Source organism: Hakea prostrata, chromosome 2, assembly GCF_041222555.1.
Source record: "Hakea prostrata isolate BN-2017 chromosome 2, UWA_Hpros_2, whole genome shotgun sequence".
Classification (NCBI taxonomy): domain Eukaryota; kingdom Viridiplantae; phylum Streptophyta; class Magnoliopsida; order Proteales; family Proteaceae; genus Hakea; species Hakea prostrata.
The window spans coordinates 57173690-57201143 of record NC_142601.1 but is presented as its reverse complement, the minus strand read 5'-3'; the positions used below and the strand labels follow the sequence as shown (position 1 = coordinate 57201143).

Sequence of the window (27454 nt, the reverse complement as noted above, 5' to 3'; positions counted from 1 at the left end):
GACAAAGAAAGACAATAAGCTTTCAATGAAAAAACAAAAATATAAATCACCTCAACAATCTGAGACCAGCCAGTTAACATATGAAGTTGGGCGGCTTGTTCCTCGAGATTTTTATTGTATCTCCATCCCCACCTCAGCAACTGAGGGATTGTCTCTCTTAGATCACTAAACTCAACTTCACTGCCATAGGAGCTCAACTGGGTATTCAGAAAGTTGCATTTCTGACAGAACCAAAATAAGGTAGCAGTAAGAAATTTCTCACATTAAGTTTCCACACAATTGAAGATTCTACGAGCGAAAAGTTCATAAGACCAATTACTAAATAAACACGAAATACTGATTATTGCACACTGAGACAGAAAGATGAGAAAAACCTGCCAGAGCTTGTCACGGAATGTAGGAAGGTCAATTAAGCGATCACCACGTTCTGAGTAATAATAAACACCACCCTTATCTGACGTTGCAGGATTGGCAAGTATCTCTTCAACCTACAGAGACAAACCATGAGGCATAGCCTAAAAAAGATACAAATTAAAACATATTTCCCACAAAAAGCATCTTACCTGCAAGTCACATTTTACATTGGAAACTACTTGTGAGTACTTCATGGCAGTGTCAGGAGATCGAAACTGGACAACTTCAAGCAGCTCCAACACCTTCAGCAATTGGCATTACTATTATTGCAGTAAAGGAATGGCAATGCTAAAATCACATACATAATGTCTCTTAAATACAATGTACATAAAAGAAAAGAACAAGATGAATACAGCTGATGGTGCAGTAAACAGGAATTTAGTACCCCTCAAAGTATGTGATGCAAATGATAACAAACGGACATAAGAATTCCCGATTATTCATCTTACGCACTTAGAACTTTCCCCCACCCCCCGGCGCAGCAGGAAAAAAAAAGACCCTTGCACACTTACAGATTTCACAATTGTAAAATAGAAGCATTTAAAAATAAGTAAGAAAAATTCAACAGTGCACAACACACAAGCTGAATATAAATCATTCTAACTAAGTAGTAAATTTTCTTTTGGTACCCAACAGTACAACACGGAACCTAAAATTATGACCTATACCTTGATTTACCAAACTCAATTTGAAACAGAGAAGTTTTTTGGTTGTCATTAAAATGTAACAAACTTCTTAGAACTCGCCCTACTTTTAATAAGTTAAACTACATGATAACAAATCAAAATCATAGGGTTTTTGAAGAGTACCTTCCTCCTTTTGATAGTTTTGCTTCCATCAAGATTCTTGTGGACGGGAAGAGAATGAAATATATCAGTGTCTGTCCCAAATTCCCTAGTATCCCAGACTAAAATCGTAGAGAGAATACTCAGACATGCTTCTTTGTGTGTGTGAATGGTCATGTCAGCGGCATGTAACTCCAAAGCCAAAAGTTTCAAGAGCCATGCTCTCTGAAAAATGTGAAAGTTGGGGACAAGTATATAGGAAAAATGTAACCAAGTCAGTCCATCAGATAAGTAAAAATGTTAGAGCTAAGAACCTCAAAATTATGGGAAACTTAGGATGCAGCACCAAAAGCATCAACATGTCTACCTCTAAAACAAAATCTCAGCAGTCAAGTATAATGAGATCTTGCCAATGATGAAATTTTTCTGAATATTCATCAATTCATTAAAAGCATCCAACTTTTCAATTGATATACTCAGTTACTCAGTTATAGCCTTATAAACGCATATATAAAAAAAAAAGATTTATTGAATTCACTGGCCCCATTCCCCTTTTAGAGTAAATACTTAGCATTCTCTACTGGAGAGGATTTGTATTGTATTGTATCTGTGTTTGCTACATCATGTACATAATACTGAAGATGGATATTGACCAGCAATATAAAACTAGTCAATTAATGAGCCAAGAATTTCACATGAACTGGCCATAAACTTTTTTCTAGAAAAGACAAACTGAAATTCTGAAACTTTGACACATAGCATTCATGGTTTAACTAAAATTCATTAACTTACTGCAAAATCATATCTAAGAGCACTTCAAATTCTTCAGGATATGAAGCCCAATTAAATAGAAATGATAGCTTACATATAAAATAATTTCAGGATGAGCTTCATCTTTTCACACAACGTATTCCATGATGTCATAAAAGATAGCTGCTGCGACAACATTTGATCCACACCCACTCCCATGACCGGTCATGACATCTGGGGAAGGATTCATATCACATCAAATAGACCCACTAAAACCAGACAAACCAATTAAGCCACTTCACACTCCAATAATAGATGTTTCGCTGTTTCCTTATTTTACTTCCCTCTTATTCCTTTGCTGCTCTTCTTTTAATTATAGTATGTATTCTTGGATCCAGCTAGCGGAACCCATTTTTGACCTTTACTGAGATGTTCAACCTTTCTCTAAAAACATCCAGACCTTTTCCTAAAAACTCATATCCAGATACGCCATGAAGAAGCATTTGGCATCATTGTTCCATATTCTACAAAGAACATACTATATTATCATACTAATCATTAGAAAGAGAAAGAATAGCAGCAATATTGTGATTGGGCAGAAGTATCATGTAGTTCTAGTTATTCAAACAAGCAAGCTGTGACAAAATAGAAACTAATAAACCGGAGATAACAGAGAGAAGAAGAAAAAGTAGAAGAGAGAGAGGCTGCAAGAGAAGCACAGCTCGTTAGCAGTTACTCTCCCTCTTACAGTTCATATTTATACAACCTGTGGCCAAAGGGCAGTTACAAAGCAGCAGTAGAAACCTTCCTATAAGCTAGGAACATAGAATTAGAAACTACTAAAAACAGAAAAAGGAAATATAACCTAAATTAGGTTACTGTTCTCGTGAAGACACTGTTCAGGTGAAAGTTGCTGTGATGCTAAATCAATATTTCCAACAGAAACAATTTCTGATAAGATAAAATATTTGGTATTACATACATATATGAAATATCAGACCCTATATCCTTTCTAATATGTTTGATCATATGTCAAGAATATGCAACTGAATAACATAAGCTCCACCCTACGGTAATGAATCTGGTGCAGTAATAAACCTATTCAGGTGAGGGTCAGGAATGGTATTTGAAAAAGGATAGCATTGTCAGTCATTCCAAACAGAATCATGAAAATATGGGCAGCACATCATAATCATAAACATCCAGACATCTCAAGCACAGCATGAAGAAGAAATATACCTGATAGAGAGAACTAATACGTAGCACCTGGTTGATACTTCTTTTAGGAAGTGGAGCAACAGCAAGAGTATCCAAGTGCTGAAATGATAAAGAGTGACCAACTTTATGCCATAGAACTATTAAGTACTAACGAGATCCACCTGAGGCCAGATAATGTAATTCAATTAAAGAGAAAGTTGTTCTTAACTCAATATGGGAAGTACCTTCACAAAGAACTGATACTTTTTGTTGCTCAACAAATCCATTGTGGGGCCACCAGTCAATGGGTCCAAGCATAATTCATACAAGAGCTGCAGCAAAAAAACCATTGAAAACCTTTCACAGAACAGGAAAAGAAAACCTATTGCAAGCAGAAGCACAATCTTACCTGAAGACCAAATTCATGCAGCAATGCATTAATGTCTGGTTTGGCAAGATTTTCCAAGATATCAAGAATAACCTTCAAGCAACTGTATAGAACATAATGTTACAAAGAAAGTGATAATGAACCCAAAATTTTCAAAGCAAATCTTTAACCATTAGGACCTGTAATGAAATTTCGGTTGCAGCACTGTATGCTCCACAGGTGAATCCAAATCAAACTTGAGTAGTAAATGAGTAATATTTGGGGCAGGCCGGTTTATATTATCAATGAGAAGCTGAAAAAGAGAAAGGAAAGAAAATAAAACCCCATCCATAAATTGTACAGGCATTTTCCTAATAGAGCAATACCCTAAGATAACCTGTATTATAAGAACACCAGCATCATCTCTTGAGTTCTCTATGACTTGACACTCTTCTGAACGAAATTCTAGGCAGGCAGCATAATCCTCAACTAGCCCATTACCAGCATTTGATTTTAGCAATAACTGTACTAACCCTACCATGCGAGAACTGCCAACAAAGAACACCCACAAAGAGCACATAAGAACCCCCAAAAAAAAGAAAAAGATCATTGAATTAATCCATGGCATAAAAGAGGGATAACCTAAAATAACGATTTAAACTGCTGACAGATAAGAAGCACACATACCTTAGGATATTCATCATCTTAATAGAACATTGCTGAATCTGTGGATGAAAATCATATCTTACATACTCCAATAAAGCCACTATTTGGCTCTGATCCTGAGAGAGTATGACGTCCAAAGGCTGAATGATAGCACGCCCCAGATAAGAATGGATATGGAGGCATACAAAAATCCAACAGGAAAGAAACATTAGGGCAGGGATGACAAACATAATAAACAACAAAACCACCAAAACAGATAGAAGAGAGCAACTGAAAAGTCAGCAGTCACTGTGCCCTCAAAGTGGTATCAAATTATAGTTCTGAACTTCTGATCTGTAGCAGACTGACTTACTTAAGTTAATTATTATGTTATATTTGACCCTACATTTATTATTTCAGTGGGCTCATCATTATGACCTTGTGAATAGTAATTGAGGACGACCATGCCAGCAAGGTTGTACACCCCTGAGACCAACAAAAGAAAAACTACACGTAAAATGAGTAGCAAAGACAAGGATGCTACTACAGTTGTGTGGCAGGACTAGAAGGATAGAAATACATTGCTGGGAACCAAATTATACCAATAGGTGAAAAGTTGAGAGGAAGCTGCCTAAGATGGATTGCACCAGTGTAACAAGCCCCGTGAATTCTCTGATAAGAATTACAATGATTTACTGACTTCACCTTGTTTGGAAGATACTAAGAAAGAAAGAGCTAAGCGAATGGGAAGTAAGCACAAGGACTGTCTCAGCGGATTCAGATTTCCTTAAAACAAAAGACTTGCCTATATAAATTTCAAACATCTATAATTGCAATCCATGACATACACTTTAATTTTGCAACTATCTTCGTGGACACAGTCACCTAGCATTTCTCTCAGCACATAAGCACTAGTAGACACCATGCTCCATCTGTCACCTTTGCATCTCAACATCCTAGGAAATAGAAAAGCATAAAAAGGAAAAGCAGCCAATGCAACATTTAGAGCATAGGCTATGAAACAGAATCGAACCTGGTACAGAGGCCGCCAGTAATCAGCGAGAAATAGGTCCTTTCCAAAAACAAGGATTAAAATTTCCAAGGACAGATGAACTGCCCTTTCCAGAAGCTGACCGTAAACTCTACCAGTTCGGTCACTAATGATTGAATTGACACCTGGCAAGAGAATGCCCATGACATTGCGGAAAACAGTTTTACCACTCATGAAATCCTGCATCATCATCAGAAAAGAAAAAGAAAAAACACATGCATTAAAATAAAGGGGGGCTAAAATTTTGTTGACTGTGAACCGAATTGACGCAAGGATGCAAATATTTCTGAGGAAGGATGCTAAAATTCATTATGACTACTCAAAATCATACTAATGCAAAAGGAAGCAAATATCGATGGAAGAGGATACCAAAAAATCTGGCTATACATCAAAGCCCTTCACTACAAATAGAGCAACATCTGAGCCCAAAATTTCAATCTGAGATTTTCCAGTATACAACAATAGAATGTCATGGATAAAACATTTCAATTTTTCATGGCACCTAAGGTCCACAGTTTGCCCATTTTTTCCCATCGTATTAGTGCTTTTATTCTTTGGGGTAGACTTTTTAATGCTAAATGTGTCTGTATTCATTATCGTGCTATACAATTGAAATGATCACCCTTGACCATCCACACACACAACCCAACCACTGAAAAAAAGCATCCTTGCAGGTATAAGAACATATACAACCATAAAATCAGTCCCTATTTCCAATATAGAAGCATTCAGCCACTCACTCCAATTTTGGTATTACCACACACAACAGTATTATAAGATTCTTGGGCAAAGACTGCTCCTCCTGTGCTTCAAAAAAGCTTGAATTCTTTTTAACAGAGAATCCAGAAAATCGCAAAATCTATTCTCTTTCAAAAGCGGCCATTATACCCTCCAAAAGCTTGTATCCCACTATTGTAGGGCTACCATCACTGAAATTGCAAATGGCCATCACATCCCAACTATTGATTAATCCACCCGATGCACCAACTGCAACTGCAGCCAATAAAAAGATGACAGCCATCCTCCCGAGTATCACGACACCAATAGCACATATATTTTCACCTCCAGCCCCTCCAATTCATGTTATCAACGGTTAGTATCTCAAAACAAGCAGCCCACATGGGGGAACAATTTCTTAGAGGCATTCAAAGGATCAAGAACACCTTATGCGCATAATGAATTCTAAGTGAATGAAAATGTCTTTTAAATGTTATCGAAGTTAGATTTACTGAGTTTCATGCCTTTAGTAACTTCTCTGCTTGAATCTTCTGTTGGATTCTTTAGTAAGTTTTATGCCATTAGTAACTTTTATGCATGCATCTTCTACAGGATTGTTTAGTAACTCTCATGCATTTATTAACTTTTATGACTGCATCTTCTGTGGATTCTTTTAGTAATTACAATTTTATATTTTAGGATAAAAGAAGAAAAATTGCTGGTTGGGGGGATGGAATCTCCAAGGCATGTAAGTAAGACAAGAAAAGAAAGATGCCAAAGTGAGGAAAACCAGATTCAGGGCCAAAACAGGGCCTAGGGGTGTTTCCCCAAACCCTACAGCCCCTAGTACCGCAGGTGTATTCTGGTAATTACACGTTTCAGTTGAGTCCAGAGAGTTTAGTTGGGTCCAGTATGTTTGTGGGACCCTAGATCTACTTTTGTTTTTGAATTTGAGTCCCTATTTGTCAGATAAAAAGTCCTTGTCGGGGTAGAATTCCTAAGTTGTGAAGGAGTCCACTAGATTAGTCCACTAGAAGAGGAGCTGGTGTACCCTCTCAATGCAGATGACTCCATAAAGGAAGAGATGAGGTGGGGGGTTCTATTGAGACCTAGAAGCTTGGTTCCACAGTTTTCTCCATGTTTTTCTGTTTAATGTTTATGAATAAAGAAGAGGAAGAATGGGCGTGAATTATCTGTCCCTGCAATTGTCTTCTGCTACCGTACTTGCAAGTTATGGAGGATGCTTACTTTTCGATTTGCCAATGTCCTATTCTTTGAGCTGCTGTACTAATTTATATTTGCTGACGGCCTGTATTTTGAGCAAGCTTTGTCATAGCTCAATTCAATGAAAGAGAGATTCCCAGTGTAAATGTTAAAGCTGTTCTTGAGTCATTGTTTCTATAGGAGCTAAAATCAGCTTGCTGAAACTGATTCCAGGAATGAGATTTGGTGAAGCACACCTTGTCTGAGAAGGTATTTGCTGACTGAACACAAAAGGTGTCAGGGTACACTGAATTGTCCATCAATTTGTTTGGCCTTTAATATGTCAAGTATGGTGGCTCTAGGGCTTGGGTAGAATAAAAATATTTCAGGTTTTCACCGTACACCCATAATTTCTTGGAAATGTTTTCCACTTTTGAGGAAGTTGATGTAGTTCTCATTTCCTTGTTTAATTAAATAAAAAACATATTCACACTCCACACCACCAACCAAAAGAAAAAAGTTGGGGGACCTGGAGTTGCAGCTTCAAACCTGATGGATGCTGGTTTTGAACTTTGTCAGGGGATTGGTAATTCCAGGTAGTGGGTGCCACACAAATCTAGGGCTTGGAGCTCCTCTCCTCTATCTCGATGACAGATTGAATATAACATATTTCCCTTGTAACTTTTGCTAGGTCATTTTGGTGGGTGAAATGCTTTTTTGTGACCAAATTTAGCGAGTTTGACCAAAACGAGCAAAGATTTCGGCAGAATAAACAAAACTTCAGCAAGGGTGTTGATTCTAGTTCCACCTTCTGTTTCATCTCAGACTCTAATTTCAGAAAAAAATTTTAACTATGGTTCCTTTAAGCACCAATGTTTAGATGACAAAATCATTATAAAGCAACCCAAAAACAACACTAATGCTCACTAGATGTCCATTTAGCTGACAAAAAAGGTGTTTCTTGTTGCAACATAAAACAAAGAAAAAGAAATAAATTGTCACATATGCATACTTTCAGCAACTCTACAACAGGGAGCTGCATTTCAAGTGGGGCAGATTGTGACACTGTTGGCTGGGATCGGTCAACCACAGCATCTGTATCCTCATCTTTGACATCATACATGCCCAGAATCCTGCAAGATACACCCATTGGAAGAAAAGGCAGGGTTGGAACTCAATAAATTCACATTTCAAAAAACAAGGAAAGAGAATGAACTTGAACACAGATATACGGATAAATATATAATTGATTCAGATCATAAGGATAGACATATTGCTGCATCAGGAGCAGAACAGATCTAAATGAAAACTACAATGGTGGGAGACAAAATTGTTTAGGAACACAATTTCAAGCAGATTAGGAGAATTTGCATGAAGTCTCCGACAGAGACCTAGAAAAAGAAGCTATTATGACAATCAGATCGTTGAGTATACACTCACATTCGGAAGTGCTGAAGGCAAGCAACAACCAATTGCCATTTCTCACTAGGATCTGCGTATGCTCTTTGAGGAAAAGGTCCAAACACATGGTCATACACAAACCTAAAGATGCCCACAAACCTGTGAAAAGAATAAATCAAAAATGAGATTGAAAGCATGAGAAATAAAATTTGAACACCGAAGGGTCCAAGTTTCAGTACCTTCGGCCTCTGTCGCTTAGATCTCTTTCTTCCCCAATAAGAGCATTTAATAGGTTCAGGAAAGATATAGTGGACGGATATCTCTCTCTCCTTGCTTCTACTTCATTTAACTCAAATCGCATATCATAGACCTGTCAGATATGTGGGTTCACAGAATCACTAAATCATCAAGAAACTGGCATAATAAGTCAGGCAACGGCAAAGCATTCCATGATGCATGGGTCAAGGTGCAACAGAACACAAACAACTGGTTGGTTAAAAAAAGAGCAAAAGTTGTAATGTGAAATGACAAAATTAAAATCAAATAGAATCAACAAGAAAAGATCTCGTGGTACACAGGCTTATTATTTTAAACCTCTGCTTCTGTTACACCGCATGGTATATATCTGCAAGCTACACATGTTCTGGTGTTCTACTGTTACGCATAAATGAACCGAGCAGATACAGGGCATAAAACTGCTTTCACCAGCAAAGAGTAAGTCACAGCTCAGATTCACTTGGCAGTAGTCACTAGTCACTACTTAGCAAAGATTGGTCATCCCCAAGATTCTCTCCACAAAATAAAAGAACCCTCATTTCTGTAGCAGTTGAGATATATACCACCTTAGGGTCTAACCCCGTGATGGTGCGTCAATTAGATATTAACCACAATACAGAAGTGTCCTACCATGGTATATGTCCGGTGGCAAAGTTAGAATATGGTTGAGTGAGTTGATGGACTTGTCAGCTACTTTCACTTTATTTCTTTATTGCAATCAGTTGTATGCAGATTCCTACAAGAGATTTGATTCTATTATTGTAAAATACATTGCAACTGACCACAATAGGAATTCCGGGAGTTGGTGTGAACCTGATTTTAGGGTCAAGGTTTCTTGGATGGATTCCCTAAAATTAAGGGTTCACCCAGAATTTTCCACCAAATAAATCAAAAATTTTATAGCACGTCTATGGGTTGCCAAAAAAGTTGTGGGAAGCACTTAGAAGGGTTATGGATTGATAGGAAAGTTGTGGAAACTCTTAGGGAAGATATGAGTTGCTCTGATCTAGATGGGAACCGGAGGAAAAGACTAGGAAAAAAATTTTGGACCCTACAGGATGACAGGGGAAAGTTAGGGAAACTTTGGAGGAAAAGCAGTTCAACTTGTGGGATAGTATGGTAGGATTTTGAAGATCTTGGGCAACCTTTATTTCTTCCTTCTTTTCTTCTCTTCTTTCTTTCTTCTTCTTTGGTAGGATTTTGAAGATCTTGGGCAACCTTTATTTCTTCCTTTTTCTTTCTTTCTTCTTCTTCTTTCTTTTCCTTGTTTTTCTTTTTCTTGTTTCAAATCTGCCGCAGGTCAGAAACAGGGGAGGAGAGGGGTGCGATGGAGAAAAGAAGGGGAGAAAGGGAACCACAGATAGAGAGAGGTGGGGGAAGGGGCTGGAAGGATTGCAGGGGGTAAGGGAAGGGGTTCAGGGGGGTTGGTCGGGGGCTGGGGAAGATGCCTCCTGGGGCGCGGCAGCAAGGGGGAGGGGTCTAGTGTTTGTGCAAGAAGGGGAAGGCAGCTGGGGTAAGTGTGACAGGTCTAGGAGGGTGTGGGAGGGGAAGGGGGCCTACTGTCCTTATTTGGAAGCTGCTGTAATGGCTGTCCATGTTTGGACACTGGTAGAAGAGTGCTAGATGTTCGATGGAGGTGCTGATTGTGAAGAAGACTCTCAATCTTGACTCAACCATGGGCTCCTCAACAAGGCCACGATCCTTAATCAGTTCTTTCAGATAATAGGCTTATTTATAGCCTATTAAAGACTCCAAACTAATTGGGAATCCTTTATAATTTAGGATCTCCCTTGCAATTAATCTTAGCCACACAATTAAAGACTTTAATTTAAACTAAACTAATGGAATCTTCTTGAAAATAGATTCCTCATAAGACTCTATGACTCCAACATAAGGAAAGGAACTCTTCTTGTAATAAAAGACTTACAAGAGTCCTTTAAAAGAAAGACTCCTAAGACTCAAGAAATCAACTTCAAATCAAACAAGACTCCTAAACTAAGCAGGACCCTTGATAATTAAGAAATAAAATACCCACCAGTATTTATGGGACAATAAATCCTTCCCTTCTTTTCCCAAAGTCCGTGTCGCGGAGTTCTTTCGAATCAGCAGGGCAGTAGCCGGTAAGTAGGAAGATTACTAGTACCTGCTCTTTGTCCCGATCAAGTGGAGTAAGGAGAAAGTGGGGCCTGTACCAATGTTTTAACTGCCAGATCTGTCCCATTTGTTAATGCTTAATAAGATTGATAACCAGTAGGTGGGGATTTTAATTTCGATCAAGAAATAACATAATACCCCTCTAGGGCTGGAATTGACCAAAATACCCCTCTATACCCCTCTAGGAGGGTTCGGCCAACCGGGCCACTCCAATGCCACAGGGGGTGAACCTTTTTCACATCAGGAGTCCTATTGTGGTTTGTGGGTCCTCTTCCTCCCCAGTTATATTCTCCTCCCTTATCTTCTTTTTCTCATCAAGGAACTGGTAGTAGGACTTTTTGCTGCTACATGATATTAGTGCAACCTACAATCAGTTCTGACCAGTTTTGCACATTCATTGTGGTCTGAACACACGGTCTTGGTTGGCATGTTAATCACATCATCACATCTTAGAATGATGTATGCGGTATTACAGAGGCAAAATCTATACATATTAGCATTTTCAGATGAAAGACTTGGACATTCTCAGGTACTTTTGGTACTGAAATCTTATCAAGAAAGATTTTACCTTATCACAGGGGAAATATGTATTAGATCTCCCGTCCAAAACTGATATGCTTGCCTATAAGACAAGTGATCACTGGGGTCCACACACAAAAATTTGAAACAAGAGATGGTAACGAATTTGATGGCAAGCACTGATACTTGAGAATTTCACTAATATTACAGTTACTAGACCAGAAATATCTTTTGTGTTAAGAGTCAATAGTCAGTCTAAATTGGCAGCAGAAACAGACGTAAGAAGAGAAGAAGAGAGACAGTAGACGAGGAAAGAGATGGTGTCGCAGAAGAACTCTGGAGGAAGGAGATGGTGTTGCAGAAGAACTCTGGAGGCTTTCACTAACTTAAAAGCCACCTGTAATCAATCATATTTATAGATTAATAATCAAAGTACAACATAAATTAGGAAGCTCCAAGTCAATAGGGAGAATCCAAGCAAAACAAGGAAACACGATCTCGATTAGCACTTTTCCCTTCTTAAGCTTCTATATCCCCTTTTCACGCCTGAACCTTAACATTCAGTTTATACAGTCACCAAAGAAAACTCACCAGGAGTCTGCATGTCTCAGAAGGTAACTAAAGGAGCTCCAGGTAAGGCACTTTTTATCAACCTCACCAACATATTCATTAGGTTGGGTAACTAAATGCAACATTAGACAAGTTTATGGTGATAGGAGATGAACACAAGATACTGCATGTCTATCAGCGGCAATCTTGTCACAGGGAAGAGCAAGAAGCAAATGACTGGCTGGGTCCAAATATCAAGCTGAGTATGGGGCTCTGGGTCATACTACAGCCAAGTTTATGTGGTAGAAATCACTAGACTTCAGGAGTCGGGACTCCAGACACCTAAACCCGTGAAGATGTTCAATGACAATCAAGTTACTACCCACCTTGACAATCACTTGGTGAGGAGTGCAGTTATGAAGAAACTAATAAAGAACAATGGAGAAGTAGGAAGACTATGGCGATTCATAATGGGGTATCTAGAATATCTATGTCCCAGGACAATATCACTACTAAATTTTGCTCTTCAGCAAATCAGGTGGGTGATATGTTAAATGGACCTCTAATTAGCCCTGCTTCCTATAAGGATTCCTTCAATCTGGGAATGGCCGATTAATAATCCTGCTTGAGGGGAGGTGTTGAGATATTACTACTGCAGGGGTCCAACCCTGTGGCTGTGTTAATTCAGTTAGCCGCTAACCACAATGGGGAGACATCTCTAGCAAAGCGAATATATCTGAAGCGGATTATTAGAATTATTATCTATTAAGCATACATGATTATTTGTAATTAGTTGCATGCATGGTAGATTCCTACCCCAAAAAAAATCTGATTCTGTTTTTTATAAGAATCTGAATCTACTATTAACAAATAACAAGGATGAAGATTTTGGTGCAGACCAAGGTTATGAGCAGCAAGATGCAATTTGGTTGGAACTAGGAGAAACCATGTTTTTATTGGGTAAAACTCAACATGTGATGGGCTGATCAAAACTGGACAAAACCATCAAACTGTCACAACTATTGAAACTGGGTTGGTTGAAATTGGTTAAAATTAGTCAAAACTTGGTGTTCATTGGTCAAAACTACTCAAATTTCCAAACTATTGTTGAAACCTGTCAAAACCTGCCTTTTTTTAACAACATAAACATCTCATGTCGGACTTCAGGTAAACTGAAACATATCATACTCTATGGGATTCTCACCCCCCCCCCCTCTCAATCATCTCCCTTCTTTGCATCTTGTCATCAAAGGACTGTATTAGGGTTCTTTGCTGCTATGGTGTCTACAGGAAACCCGTAAAGCAGGCAACAAACAAAGATTGTGCTGAAAAACACAAACAAAAATTTTCAAAACAAACAAAGTGTCATTATTCACCCAATTTTACAAGTGAAACCCTAACCAACAAACTGGTTTACTACCCAAAAAGAAGAAACAACAACAAACTGGTGCAACCACCAATACTGATTTTACCACTCAAAACCAATGAAAAAAATATAAAAAAAACACTTAGGAGCACAATATGACACAATAATGGAAGGTCAAGGAAACCTATACAACAGAAAATCTGCATGAGCAAAAAATACTTTTATGATAAACTTATAGGATCATGTAAACTATATCCATAAGTAATTCCAATACTGCCCTCAATATTTACCTGCATAGCCACTTGCGGCACACCATTTAAGACAGAAGGACCAACAACCACTGGTAGATCATACTGCTCCAGGTAACCCCAAATAGTATCCTTCATGCCAGGAGAGACTTGAATGAAAGCGGCAATAGCATTCCGCAGCGCACCCTTGAGAAACATGTAAGACAACAATTGAGGGAAGCAGGCTCGGAAGTTTCAATTAAAATCTCCAATTTTTCAGTTTAAAGTCTAAAACTTCATAAGTATTAATCTGTTAAGGTAACCAGAATTAAGATACAATTTTCACCTTCACATAAGGAGGCACATTCTCATAACCAAGAAGCTTGAATAAGGGTTCAATATCTGGAAACCAGTTCTTCCGTTCTATTGGGTTCCCATTTTCAACAACCTACATCATAACCAAACAAAAGCATCAACCCAATAGGAAATTAACAAATGAGCACATATTAGGAATCGACAAGCATAGCTCCTCCAACCCCAACCCCCACCATTCAACCCCAAACCCCTTTTATCTTCTTCCCCAGAGAGGGAAAAGAAAGAGTAAAGAATAGCCAATCAATTTGAGTAAGCAGAAAATCGAAATATTGAACATGAAAAAGACAGGTAGAGACTATTAAACTTGAAAATTCTCTCTCTAGCTCCTTTACACTAGTCAAATCTCTGTATCCCTGTGCAAGAGAAGCAACCAAAACTCTTTCACATACACGTAGGAACTCCATTCCGTGATGGCATGTAATCTTCTGACATCCAACTACCCTGTTTCATTCTCTTTCAACAGGACTCCTACATCTCTTCCAATGTGTTATAACTTATATGAAGACTAGCATTCTGAACTAGAACTCAGACGGGGCTGCAACCCCCGGGCAGGGGGAAAGACCGACAACACGGCAGGGGCCGTGCCGCCCCGCCCGCGCCCCGGCCGTCCCCCCGGCCCCGCCTTTGGCCCGCCCGGGGCTGCTTCGCGCGCGGGCTTTCTGGCGCCCTTGCTGCGGGGCGGCGGTCTGGTGGCCGCCGCCCGCCAGATGATGATGAACAATTGAAAGATCTAAGTATCTAACAAAATAAACTTGAAAGATTGGGCTATGGATGCATACTAATGTGAATCCATTGAAACAGTGCATTCTACACTAAAATGTTAGATAAAGCCTAAAGAAAGTTGCAAACCATAAAAAATTCACACAAAGTAACTCAAACCTTTTGAAGAACGTTCAAATACGCAACAAGAGCTCTTGCATCACCCTCCTGAAACTCAGGTAATACAGCTCCAGTACTCTGAAGGGATTGTTTGAACTTCTGTTCATAAATCGACAAGCAATCAAACAGAGTACTCCAACCAACAGAGCGGAAGGATTTTCCCTGAAGTAGCTCATAAACTTTGGAAGCACCCTCCTGAGTGGAAGCCTGAGAAAAGCACAATATATAAGCTTAAGAACATACCTAAACATATGAAAAAGGTTTGAAGTATGTTCAACCTACCAGGGCACTGAGCATTTTCAAGAAAGCCACGAGGGTTTGAAAATTAGTATGATCCTCTCCAGCAAAGTTTACGAATGTCCACAATACATCATTGCCAGATAACAGTTCAGGTTCCTTCTGGTAAAACATTATGCACAGCAGAAAGACATTAATTCTTCTTTCCAGAAAGGGGGGAAAAGAAGAAGGAAATATTACCAACAAAATATGTGCAAGCCAACAGTACACAGGACACCATTCATCTGAGGAGGAACACAAAGACTATGCATAGCAACCCTAAAATGTCTTCTCACCTCAACCCTTTTGAGACTACTTTGTCTGAGATTAAAAGAAAAAACTTTCATTTTAAGATAATCAACGCCCCATACATGCTAGAAAGTAATGTGAAGGGCAACTGGAACAAGCTATATACCAGCACAAAAAGACATGAATGTGGATACAGTAAGGCACAATCAAAACCAAATAACTACAAAGAAAGAAACACTAAGCTTATTTTCTTGAAGGCCTAGAAGAGATATATGGCATGGAAACAAGTGGAACTTTCCTTCTAGAAACTTTAAGCAGTTGATTAATGGTTTTTTGCATCAGTTGTACAATGGACTCGTAAATCGTAACTCATAATAAACTAGAATCATCAGGAAAAAAGTTTATTAAGCTACTTCTACGGTTCTACCACCAAGTATAATGAGAACGAAAAAAAGGGGAGCAAAAGGGAGAAACCCTAGCCCCACCCCCCCACCCCCATCCCAAAAGAAAATTATCCCAGATCTGTGATCTCATTTTAACAAGAGAACCAGCTGATGGGTTGGCCAATATTGCCATCCATTGAACACTATGTCTTAGAATTTCCTAAATCAGGAAAACAAAAGATCTGTGATTTCCATCATGAATGAACCTGTTCACACTAACAGATAAATGGATATCTCTGAGGAGCAGCTCTCAACAACAAGACTAGGCATAAGCAGTTAATTTGGAAGAGATGGGGAGGTCTCTGTTAGCTCCGACCGATCAAAAGCAAATTGGAAAGACTTCAACTGTTCAACATACAGGCAGAAACAGAACATCTCATATTTTCTATTGGGAGTAACATTTGTCCGCCTATCTAATCAAAAAGAAATGCCATGGCATAATGCATCATAAATAAATACACAACAATGAATTGGAGTAAAAGTACTCATAGAATGATGCATAATACATAGATACACACCAACGAACCAAAGTAACAACACTATTAAATGATGACATATTGAATCAACAATTATCTGCTCTAAATACACAACATCAACGTTAGCCTGGCCCAACTAAAATTGGATCTATTCATAAATACGGTATAAAAATAGAATACTATAAATGACGAACAAAAAGAACAAACACTGACCTGATAGATTTCACTAACCAATTCCAAAAGTGAGACGAATGGTTGGGGGTGACTTTCAATGGTCTCTTGAGAATTTGCATCAGTGCCATGTCTGAGATCATGTGATCCAGCCACAAGGTAAGGACTGAGTGCACTCATAGCCTTCTCCTTCATTTCTTTCACCTAAATGTGAGTTTCCACAATTAAGTGAATCAAATGTAATAAGCATAAAAACAAACTGAAAGAAGGTAATAAGTATGAAACCCAAATCAGATACGGATTTTAAGAATCACAAAAACAAAGCCCTTTCCATTTCATGAGTCATTGTGTCAATGGTTGGAGGATATTAGAAAACTCAGCTCAATCATATTCCTTGTTATTGCAGCAATCGTCATCTCATCACATTTCAAAACTAGTATAACTTCTATATTTTTTATAGGCTATAAGAATGGTTCCTAAATGACCCACTAAGGCATTATAAATGTTCTGAAACCTGCCTCAAGCTGCTTTGTGGACTAAGGCCACAGGTTCTACAGCTTAACAAACCGAAGAGCTTCCACTTATCTGATATAACAGACTAATAAAGGCACAAAATATGCAAAAATTTAACTATTTATCCATTTGAGCGTCTGAAATTCTTAATGAATCACCAAATAGAGTGGACAAAATATTCAAGCGGGAAACTGAATAAGCCAGGCAGGACTATAGTTGAAGAAACAGAAACTAAAAACACTGAACAGAAATAGTGATGGACTTAAAATATAGTGAGCCAAAAAAAGAATTAACACTACAACAAGAACAATGTAAAAAAAGGATAGGAAAGAAATAGAAGAATGCTAATGCAAAAAATACTAAATAAAGCTGAGAGAGAACAAGATCTAACATGTTTCCCCTACTAGAGCTTGCTACCCAAAATCATGGTTCAAGGTCTTGCGAGATCTCACCGAGATCTTGATATTTTGAAAGGCCAAGACAAGATGGCCTGCAAAACCTAGGAAGTTCTAAATCTCAGCCGAGATCTCAGTTTGACCGGGATATCGATCGAGTTGGCCCTTTGAATAACCCCATATCGTCGAGTCGACCTCCTCTCGACCCCTACTTGCCCTTCCATTTTTGGCCAGATTTTTTGCCGAAATTGCTTGGATCTTCCCCTACACTGCATCAGCACTGCATTAACGTCATCTAGAACAAGTAACCAACAAGGATCAAATGATTTTGAAGCCATTCTTCAAGGTAAGTTTTCTTACCTAATTTCACTTTTTTTCAAATGATTTGTTCTACATTAGGTGTTTGTATATGAACCAAATGTATGTGAATACCTTTGCCCGATCCACACTTTCATGGAACCAAATTACTTTTCTTTTTTTTTTTTTTGGGTTATTTTTTGGAATTAAAAAATATATATTTTAAGAAATTAAAATTAAATTAGTAATTCATTTTATTTCACTCTCATACTCTCATGATATAAATTATGTAAGAACACCGATGTTGTAATGTCATAAACTCATAATGTGGAATTCTGAGCAATTGAACATATTTGATGTACATTTCAGTTTTCACTCTAAACTTCTATGTTTTCATGTATATCAAATAATGGTTGTGTATTTCATGTTTTTATAAGTCCATGTTCATTACTTCAGCATTTTGGTTCAAAGTTAGGGTCAACTTGGAACTCATATATATATATACTTGTTTTCTCACAAATCTAAGGTAACTACTGTGTTTAAAAGGCTTAATACCAAACGTCAGCCCAACCTAAGCCCCTAAACCCACAGAGATGGTCCTCAAGTTCACTTGAGTAGGGGTTTTTTACCAGATCTCCGTTTTTTGGCTGGCCAAGATCTGGGTTGAGACCGAGACCTCAAACCATGCCCCGAATAATAACTTTTCTGTTCACTTCAAAAGTTTATGAGAACCAACAGTTTTTCAAAGCGGACTAGTCTACTGGCGGCCCAATAGGTTTCAAATTGAAAAGGATTCTCCATCTAGTTTAGGGTTAGAACCCATATAACAACAAACAAGAAAAGCTAATAAATTCACTCTAAACTGGTTCAACCAAAGGTAAAGTTTATGTCAAATTGTAGTTCAAGGTGTTAGAAATCTCAGTCCACCCAGTTAAACCAGAGTTCAACCATAGATGACGCATACCCATCATGAATTAAAAAATCAAAATTTAAAGGAGTGCGATCAAAGACCTACCAAACAGCACTGCTTGGCCATTGTAATAAAACAAAAGAGGGCCATAATTACTTGCAGTAGGCTATGACATTCAGTAGGATGTGGGGAAGGCCAAATGTACTGAATATAAAACAATTTATGGCAAAATCTAAAAGCTAAGCAACATCAAATCTAGATTGAGGTTAGGAATATGCCGAAAATTACTAAAACACAACCCTGTTTGCCAGCATAACATATACGCATCCAAAAAGAACCAAAAAATATACACATAAATCATGAATTGAAGATAAATTACATGATAAAAAGAGAAATAATGTTACGAAGCATCAAACAAAACCCAAGAAATCTGTGCACATTCAATCAAAACATAATAAAAGCCCCATCATCAAAAGAACAGAAATCAAATCAAAAGGCAAACACAAAAGATTAAAAACGAAGCACATATGATAATAAAACAATCAGCTAAACAGAGAATTCTAAAAAAAACAGAATGGTCAAAGTGATCAGGAACTCAAAGATAAATTTGAGATAAAAGATGAAAAATAGATTCTAAACAATCACATAAAACATCTAAATAAAAATAAGAGACAACAACAACAACAATAAGCCTAGTCCCAACTAAATGGGGTTAGCTACATGGATTCTTGCCTTCCAATCAGTTCTATTTGAGGTCATGCTAAATACAAGGCCTAAGCTATGCATATCCTTTCTCACCACTTCTTTTAAGGTTATCTTAGGTTTGCCCATAGCTCTTCTAGTTCCTTCAATCTAGATTATATCACTTCTCCGTACAGGGGCATTTATAGGTCTCTATTGAACGTGGTTGTGCCACCTCAAATGACTTTCTCGAAGCTAATCACTCATGGGAGCAACTCCCAGACCAACTCCAATATGATCATTTATTATCCTATCCTTCTTAGTTCCGCATCTTAGCATCCTCATTTCCGTTACATAAAGTTTATCTATACGATTCTTTTTAATAGCCCAACACTCTACACCGTACATCATAGATAGTCAAACGACGGTCCTATAGAATTTTCCTTTAAGCTTTAATGGAATACGTCAATCACACAAGACCCCGAACACACCTCTCCACTTCATCCACCCTATTTTAATTCTTTAGGAAACATCATCCTCTATATCACCTCTTTTATTTATGATTGAACCTAGATACCTAAAACAATCACTCTGAGGAATCTCCTTATCGTCAAGTTTCACCACCTCATCGTCTGTCCGATCATGACTAAAGTTACAAACTAGATATTATGTCTTCATTCTACTTAGTTTAAAGCCTCTTGATTCCAAAGCAGCTCTTATGATTCTAACTTAGCATTAAATCCCTACTTGAGTCTCATTTATCAACACAATATCATTAGCAAAAAGTATACACCAAGGTACCTCGTCTTGAATGTCTTTGGTTAATTCATCCATTACTAGTGCAAATAAATATGCGCTTAAAGTTGCTCATTGATGTAGTCCAACTGTAATTGAAAATTCATGACTTTGTCCCCCCATTGTTCTTACATTTGTCATTGAACCATCATACATATCATTAATTATGTCCACATATTTACTTACAACACTTATTTTCTCTAGTAATTGCCAAATTAAAGCTCTAGGAATTCTATCATAAGCTTTTTCTAGGTCAATAAGTGCCATATGAAATTCTTTCCTACACTCTCTATACATTTCCATAAGCCTTCTAATTAGGTAAATAGCCTCCATTGTAGATCTTCTAGACATAAACCCAAATTGGTTCTCCAAAATTGTGGTTAAGTGTCTTAAACGGATTTTAATTACTCTCTCCCATAATTTCATAGTATGGCTCATAAGTTTAATGCCCCTATAGTTATTACAACTTTGAATTTCTCCTTTATTTTTGTAAATTGGAAACATAATGCTTGTCCTCTATTTATCTAGCATTTTTCCTATGCTTATAATCTTATTAAACAACTTAGTCAACCAAACTAGCCTGTGGGTTCCTAAGCTCTTCCATACTTCTATTGGGATTTCATCAGGACCTTGTGTCTTGCCTAGTTTCATCCTCTTTAGTGCTTCTTTTACTTTGGCCATCAAAATTCTCCGTATAAATGTTTGAAAATTAGTACCTTGGTAAACAGTGCAATCGTCCGAATCACTTGAAGTATGTTCGTTTGGTAGACTGGAGAAATAGATTTCCCATCTTTTCTTAACGTCCTCATCACATACTAGTACTTTATCATCCCATTTTTAATACATCTAACATGGTCAAGATCTCTACTCTTCCTATCCCTTATTTTAGCTATCTTATAAATATATTTTCCCCCTTCCTTTCTACCCAACTTATTGTATAACTCTTCATACTTCTTCTCCCTTGTTTTTTCCGCAATTTTCTTAGCTTCATTTTTAACCAACCTATACCTTTGAAGATCTTCAGCATCCTTCTTGACCATGTCTTAAAATTACGGGAAGCCACCACCACTCCCAATGAGGGCAGTTGCAACATACCCTTAGTAAATAGAGGATATCTAGCCATATAACCAATAAAATTGTGTGAAATCAACAGCAAAACGAAGACGACTCATCTAACTTCAGTTTTCATTAAGGGTGTCATAAGTTTGGAACCATGATTTTGCTGAGATCTCAAAAATACCATAGTTTTTGCAAAACCAAAAAAGATGGGATACGATTGTTACAGCTTGGAATCAAGACCATGGTAATATCTCAGTATCCCGGCGAGATCCCAGGATTTATCTTGATTCGAGTTTTACAGCTTGATTCGCTTTCAACCAAAAAGTACAACTCGCCAAGCTCTTGGTCTAACTCGGTTTTGTGGCCGACCAAGTTGGGCTCTAAAACCAAGTTCTGAAAGTCGAAACATGATTGGAGCAGTAAGTTCATGTTTGGAGAAGCACAACTTGGGACTGTTGCAAGCAACTAGCAAAAAATCAAACCTCTCCGTTGGAACTTGGAACTTTTTCCAGTCCATCTAAGGCCTTGTGGTCGCTAGGCCCTGTGGGCACGCTTAGAGCAACTGCAAAGCTCTGAAAATGTGTGAGGGGCCACCTGTTTATGGCTTGGGATGTTACACATGTCTAAGGCAAGTATGCAATAACACTTGATTGGTTGGACCAGCATGATAGACTTTTGATGCCTAAACCCAGAAAGAAACAGTCCAACCTGAGTTTTTAGTCCACTAAGAGTTGGAACTAGTATGGTAGTTTATCTGGAAGTCTTTTATTTGTTCGAAGAGTTCCACAAAGGATATGTTTCGGATTCATATTACAAGTAGGACTTCTGATTTTGTTATTTAATCAATATGATCCAACACTGAGAAGACGGAGATTGAATACTATATATTGGAACTGCTTGTGCCCAACCGTGTGCCAGTTTTTCTGTGATATCTCTTCCCCTTCCCCCACCAATTTCTTTGCAGATTTCCCCTCTTCCCTATTGGCCATAGACCACAAGCATTTATTGTCCCAACTCTCTGAGAACTCCTTGGTTCTAAAGAGAATAGCTGGTTATAGGGAGGAGATGGATTCAAACTGCATTGAGCAAGTTGTGCAAGGATGTAGTTGATTGTGTGTTAAGGTCTCTACTCTCTAGAAGTGTCTAGGTGAGTGCAAGGTCAGGAAAGACAAGACACAGCCAATGAAAGTTGCAAACCAAGACTTGAAGAGTCCATAAATGTGGAAATACCCAGAATCCGCCACAGAAAGCATTCTGATCGGCACTCACAGGGTTTGGACCACCAGCCTCAGCTCATCCAGCACCGGCCCCAACCAGCTCAACTATTGGCTAAGACTGTCACAGGGGATGGGCCCAATTTTTTTTAACCAAAACCAAAGAAGGTAATGGTTCTCCAGGTGTGAGCTTGGTCTTTCAAGATGTGACATGGCCATTTTCTATGATGTTCAAAACAATCTGAATACTTTTTAAGTTTCTAGACCAAAAGAAGGTTGAGAATGCACTGGGGCCTAGAGAAACACTCAAGCTATAGATATTGGGGCCCCACTGCTTTGGGACATATACATTTCATAATTGCCTAGTCTTCTACAAGATGACAAAGTAACACCTCTATCTTGGTCTTCTTCATGCTTTGACCTATAGCACCTATGTCAGAAGACCTAAAATATAATATCTTAGAAGTTCCATGATTAATTTGGTTATTTGGGCCTCAAAACCAGCAGTAGAAACTTGCACCCATAGTACACCAGTTTGTGGCCAGTTTCAGCTAAAACTTAAGACCCAGAAAGGAAACCATGCAACTCATCATCAACTAGCATCATCTCCATTATCCCACAATCCAGTTCCACTTGCTTGCATAATGGCACAGAGCAGTTTTCTCTAACAAGACAAGTAAACTTGTTTGGTTACAGATACATTGACTATTAGAATCAACAAGCAGAGATTGACTTAGTATTACCAAATATAAATTTTGACGAGCTTGTGAGCCTAATACTTTGCATATAAATTATTTTGAAACAGTATTTCATATATTTTATAGTCATCAAACAGAAAGATAAATTCCAACCTACCTTGTCTCTTGCAAGTTGATGAGAAAGGAAGCATGTCATCAGCTTGTGAAGATAAGCATTGTACATGTAGATCATATCCTCATCATCATTCTGTTCAAATAACAAGCATAAGAAAGTACATACTTTATTAAGAAGAAATCACATGAAAAATGCTACTAAGTGACAGATATTGAATTTGAAGTATAAAATTCCAAAACATTCAGTGATTCACATGGATAAGAGAGATGTGATCGGTCAAATAAACATGGAACGATGGGTGGACATCAGAAATGAACAAAAGTCATAAACTAATCATAGGGATGACTCGAACCCAATATAAATTCAATCTGGTCAGAAACTATCTATTTTCCTAACTTTAGTAGGAAGGCATTACAAGCCTAGGAAACTTCTAGACAAACAGGAGTCATAAACTAATCATAGGAATGATTCTTCAAATTTCAATTCAATCAGTTCAGTAAGCAAATCTAACTTATTCTAGATTTCTAGAAGGAAGGCTGTTTTGTGGTAATTAGTTGGAAGGCTGCAGGAGCCTAGGAGGCACCAAGTTTTAATTTCATCTATTTCCAAATTACAGAATAACAATGGATCCTACAGATCCATAAAAAAGCCTTTGGCTGATACAGGAATGAATTTATTTTTTAAATAACTAACATATAGTATATGTAGTAAGATACACCAAATAGATAGTTTTGCTATTCAACAAAATCCTATGCATGAGCAAAATTATGAAATACTGATAATTGCAGCAACAATAAAAATTAAAAATGGCAAAAGGTAATTATAAAAGCAACAGTATAAAAATGATAACGGGAATCTACTTCTTTTTCTTTCTCTTCTTTTTTTTTTTTTTTTTCTTCTTTTTTTTGGGGGTGGGTAGAAAATATAAAGTTATTTAGAAGTTCTGGAACAATTCATCACTTGTGCCACAGAAGGTGAGTCCAAATCAAATTCCCAAAGCCCAACATGAATTTAAAAACTAAACAGGGCAACATCTCAGCACCTGGGAATAAGCCATTCTTTGGCCAAATGGTAACTTCCTAGTAAGCGGCAAGTAATGATGTAAGAATTTGTTAATACCAGATATTTATTATCCCACACCCAAATAACCACAGTATGTTAACATCAAACCTGGTAAGCTGCTGTTCGGAGAACTTTATCCAGAAGAAACTGGAAAACATTGTTTGAGCAAATGATATCCAAGCAAGAATAGAGATTTCCCAAGTCACTGGATGAGGCACCTGAAGCTGTTTCCCTTGCAATAATTCCATCTTGCGTTAACATCAAGTGTACAGTCCATGCAAGTCTTACTCCATCAACAAACCCCTCAACAATTGGATCAGCTCCAGTAGAGATCACCTACCAACTGATATCTTTAGCAAATTTATAGAATAGAAAAAAAAATTTAGCAAGCACCTGAAAGAATAAATAATCAAAACCATTCCTTTGTTCAGCTTACAAGCTCCTGAAATTCACGTCTGAAAGAAGCATCAAGGGACAGGACAGAAGCTCTATCTGGAGCTGAGCTTAGTGCATCTGATATCAGACCAATAACAAGAGAAAACAGAAGACTGAAAGCAATCTGCAAGAACATGAGAAAGTAAAATGTGATTAAAATAGAGAGCAAGTCTCTATGGATAATATTTGAAAACAACGCAAGCAAGGTTAAATAAATAAGCTATAATTCACAATTCAAAAGATTAAACAAGTAGTAAGATATTTTTGGACCAAAACAATAAATAAAAATCAGCTATATTTCACAAATTCAAAGATTAAACAAGTAGTAAGACATTTTTGGACCAAAACAATATCAAACCTGAAGTTTTACAGTGGTACTGCTATCGTTAACTTCAGCAGAACTATCTTTCAGCGCAGAGAAGACCTCCTTCACATCTTTCGGTCCTGGAAATAAGCAAAACCAAGAAACCAAGATCATTGTCTAAGTCTAACCATCAATATTTCATACCACCAATTGCTGTGGTCTGCAATTCTTCAAGGTGTGCTTTTCATCTCCAATTTGGCTTCCTAAATGCATACAACAGAATCACTTCTTGTAATCAAATGTTATCTGGTGTAGATGAGTGGAAACAGCACTATGCAGATATAATACTTTCAAAATACTTCTTTACGAGCTAATTTTGATTTAACTAGCAAGCACCAAAAGTCAGCTTCAGTGTAAACATAAACTAGTCAAAGTTCCACTTTCCAGAGGTACCATGTTATTTTTTACTTAACAGGTTCAATATCCAATCTAAAGAGCCAAAGGACAAGCCACCTTTTACATCCACAAAAGTCTCAGACATAAGATAATCATCTTGTCCTTGGAATCACCCATTTTCTCCTTATTCGACAACTTCTCTCTTAGCCACCCTGGAAACGACCATAAGGATCATCTTATCAACTAGGAAGCAAGATATCAACTATGTAAATTAGCTTACTGCAAAGGTAGTTCTAAGATATGTCTTCAAGACATTTCACAAGAAACACAAGATTCCTGTATTTCTGTAACCCATCCTCTTACAGACAGATCATGTGGTTTCCCATGCATCAAAACCAACCATCAAATTCTGCAATGCACATTGATCAAAAAAAAAATTCCACAATGCACCACCATGGTACAAATTTCGATCTATGAAAAAAAAAGGAGATGAAACCTGGGTGGAAACCAAAAAGTGCCGGTCAACAGAGACGGTCAAAAAGCTGCAAGATTTCACAGGTTTTGACAGCTTCCACGAGGTTTGTCCCTTCGAGTTTCGACCCCCAAACAATTTTTTTGCTGGATTTTGTGATTTTGACCTCTTTTTACCCTAAATCAGTAACTCATTTGACAAAACTTGGGGGAAAATGCTGGAAATTAATCAACACTTGGGGGAAGAAGTTCCATTCGGTCGAAACCACCATTCTCAGTTTTTTGGCTGGTGGAAACCAGCCTCAAAACAGAGATTGTGATTCTTGTGCACCACACATTCTATTGCAACAGGTGCAAATTATTTTGGGTAAGAAGAACCTTATGCATTTATTTCAAGCAACCAAGAAGGAAACGAAGCAAACAAACTTCTTTCTTTATCAGGTTACAGGAACTTCATATTGAATGTGAATAATGATGAACCATGGTCCCCTCTTGCCAGTAAATAACACAAGAAAAAGGTGTGGAAACTCTTAACTCACTGCTCACCAAATATGAAAGATATTGGCACATTTATTTCAAGAAACCAAGAAGGAAATCGAGCAGACAAACTTATTCCTTTATCAGGTTACAGGAAAATTTGCATTGAATGTGAACAATGATGAACCATGGTCCCCTCTAAATAACAAAACAAAAAGTGTGGAAAGTCAAACGCACTCCTCAACAAATATGGATATCAGTTCTAAGAAGAAGAAAATAAGTTGGTTGCATCAAGTTGTGCAGAAGTCTAACCCACTCCTTGCCATATATGACAGATATTGGTGCTAAGAAGCAAAGAAGGAGTTGGTTGCATCGATCACAAAGGGCTTACACCCCGCCATAACCAGAATAAAATTTTACCAAAAAAAAAGGCAACATTACAGGAAACATCACCAACTGGGACAACCAGAATTGTCATACAATTGAGAAAAGAGTGCCCATTTCAGAATTTTACATGTCCAGAAAGAAGGGGGGGAAAAAAGGTCATTGACATGATTATGGAACCTGAGACAATCTGTAGGATCTCAATATACTGATTAATACCAGATAAATTTCTGTCTGGGAACAAACATGAAAACCCCCTTCTATAGCAATATGAAGCAACAAATGAGATTCAGAACTCAAATAACAGCTGCCCCACGCAGTTGGCAATGCTGTGGTGTGGTGAAAGGTCTTGGGATGGAACCCCCCCCCCCTTGCAAAAAAGAAAGAATAATATACATGGAGTACTCTCCCCTGAGTCTGATCAATATCTCACATTCACGGTCAGAAAAATAGAATGACAATTGCAAACTTCCAAAATCAAAAAATCCAAAGCAGTGGAAGGAAAATGGTTATCTGCTTACTTATCCGCACAACCAAAATAGATAGAACAAGGCAATGGCCAAGGATAAGCCTTTCCCTCCAAACTACAGCTCGCCGTTCCACAAGAGCACCTTTGGAGTCCAGAACATAGCGCTCCACATGAGGCCCACCCAAACCAGCTGGTTCCTCACGATTGAGCTCCTAAAGACAGAAAAATGCATAGTGTAAGCGATAACCAGTTAAAAACTTAATAACAACTGGGAAGAACTTAAGACAGT

General features: G+C 37.9%; 1 protein-coding gene across 1 annotated transcript in view; it reads right to left on the bottom strand.

Moving 5' to 3' along the window:
* Positions 1–27454, bottom strand: part of EMB3142 (nuclear pore complex protein (DUF3414)) — a 72176-nt gene that overhangs the window by 39821 nt on the left and 4901 nt on the right. Inside the window, exons 6-29 of the mRNA XM_089145372.1 lie at positions 27218–27377; positions 25023–25108; positions 24666–24788; positions 24338–24565; positions 23210–23299; positions 16533–16694; positions 15158–15274; positions 14876–15082; positions 13968–14069; positions 13685–13828; positions 8770–8900; positions 8570–8689; positions 8142–8262; positions 5192–5389; positions 4201–4319; positions 3911–4061; positions 3714–3826; positions 3556–3637; positions 3392–3478; positions 3189–3266; positions 1224–1424; positions 564–656; positions 375–488; positions 51–221 (exon numbers count right to left, since the gene is read on the bottom strand). Of these exons, the coding sequence (XP_089001498.1) occupies positions 51–221; positions 375–488; positions 564–656; positions 1224–1424; positions 3189–3266; positions 3392–3478; positions 3556–3637; positions 3714–3826; positions 3911–4061; positions 4201–4319; positions 5192–5389; positions 8142–8262; positions 8570–8689; positions 8770–8900; positions 13685–13828; positions 13968–14069; positions 14876–15082; positions 15158–15274; positions 16533–16694; positions 23210–23299; positions 24338–24565; positions 24666–24788; positions 25023–25108; positions 27218–27377 (3198 nt within the window). The remainder of the gene's footprint in view (positions 1–50; positions 222–374; positions 489–563; positions 657–1223; positions 1425–3188; positions 3267–3391; positions 3479–3555; positions 3638–3713; positions 3827–3910; positions 4062–4200; positions 4320–5191; positions 5390–8141; positions 8263–8569; positions 8690–8769; positions 8901–13684; positions 13829–13967; positions 14070–14875; positions 15083–15157; positions 15275–16532; positions 16695–23209; positions 23300–24337; positions 24566–24665; positions 24789–25022; positions 25109–27217; positions 27378–27454) is intronic.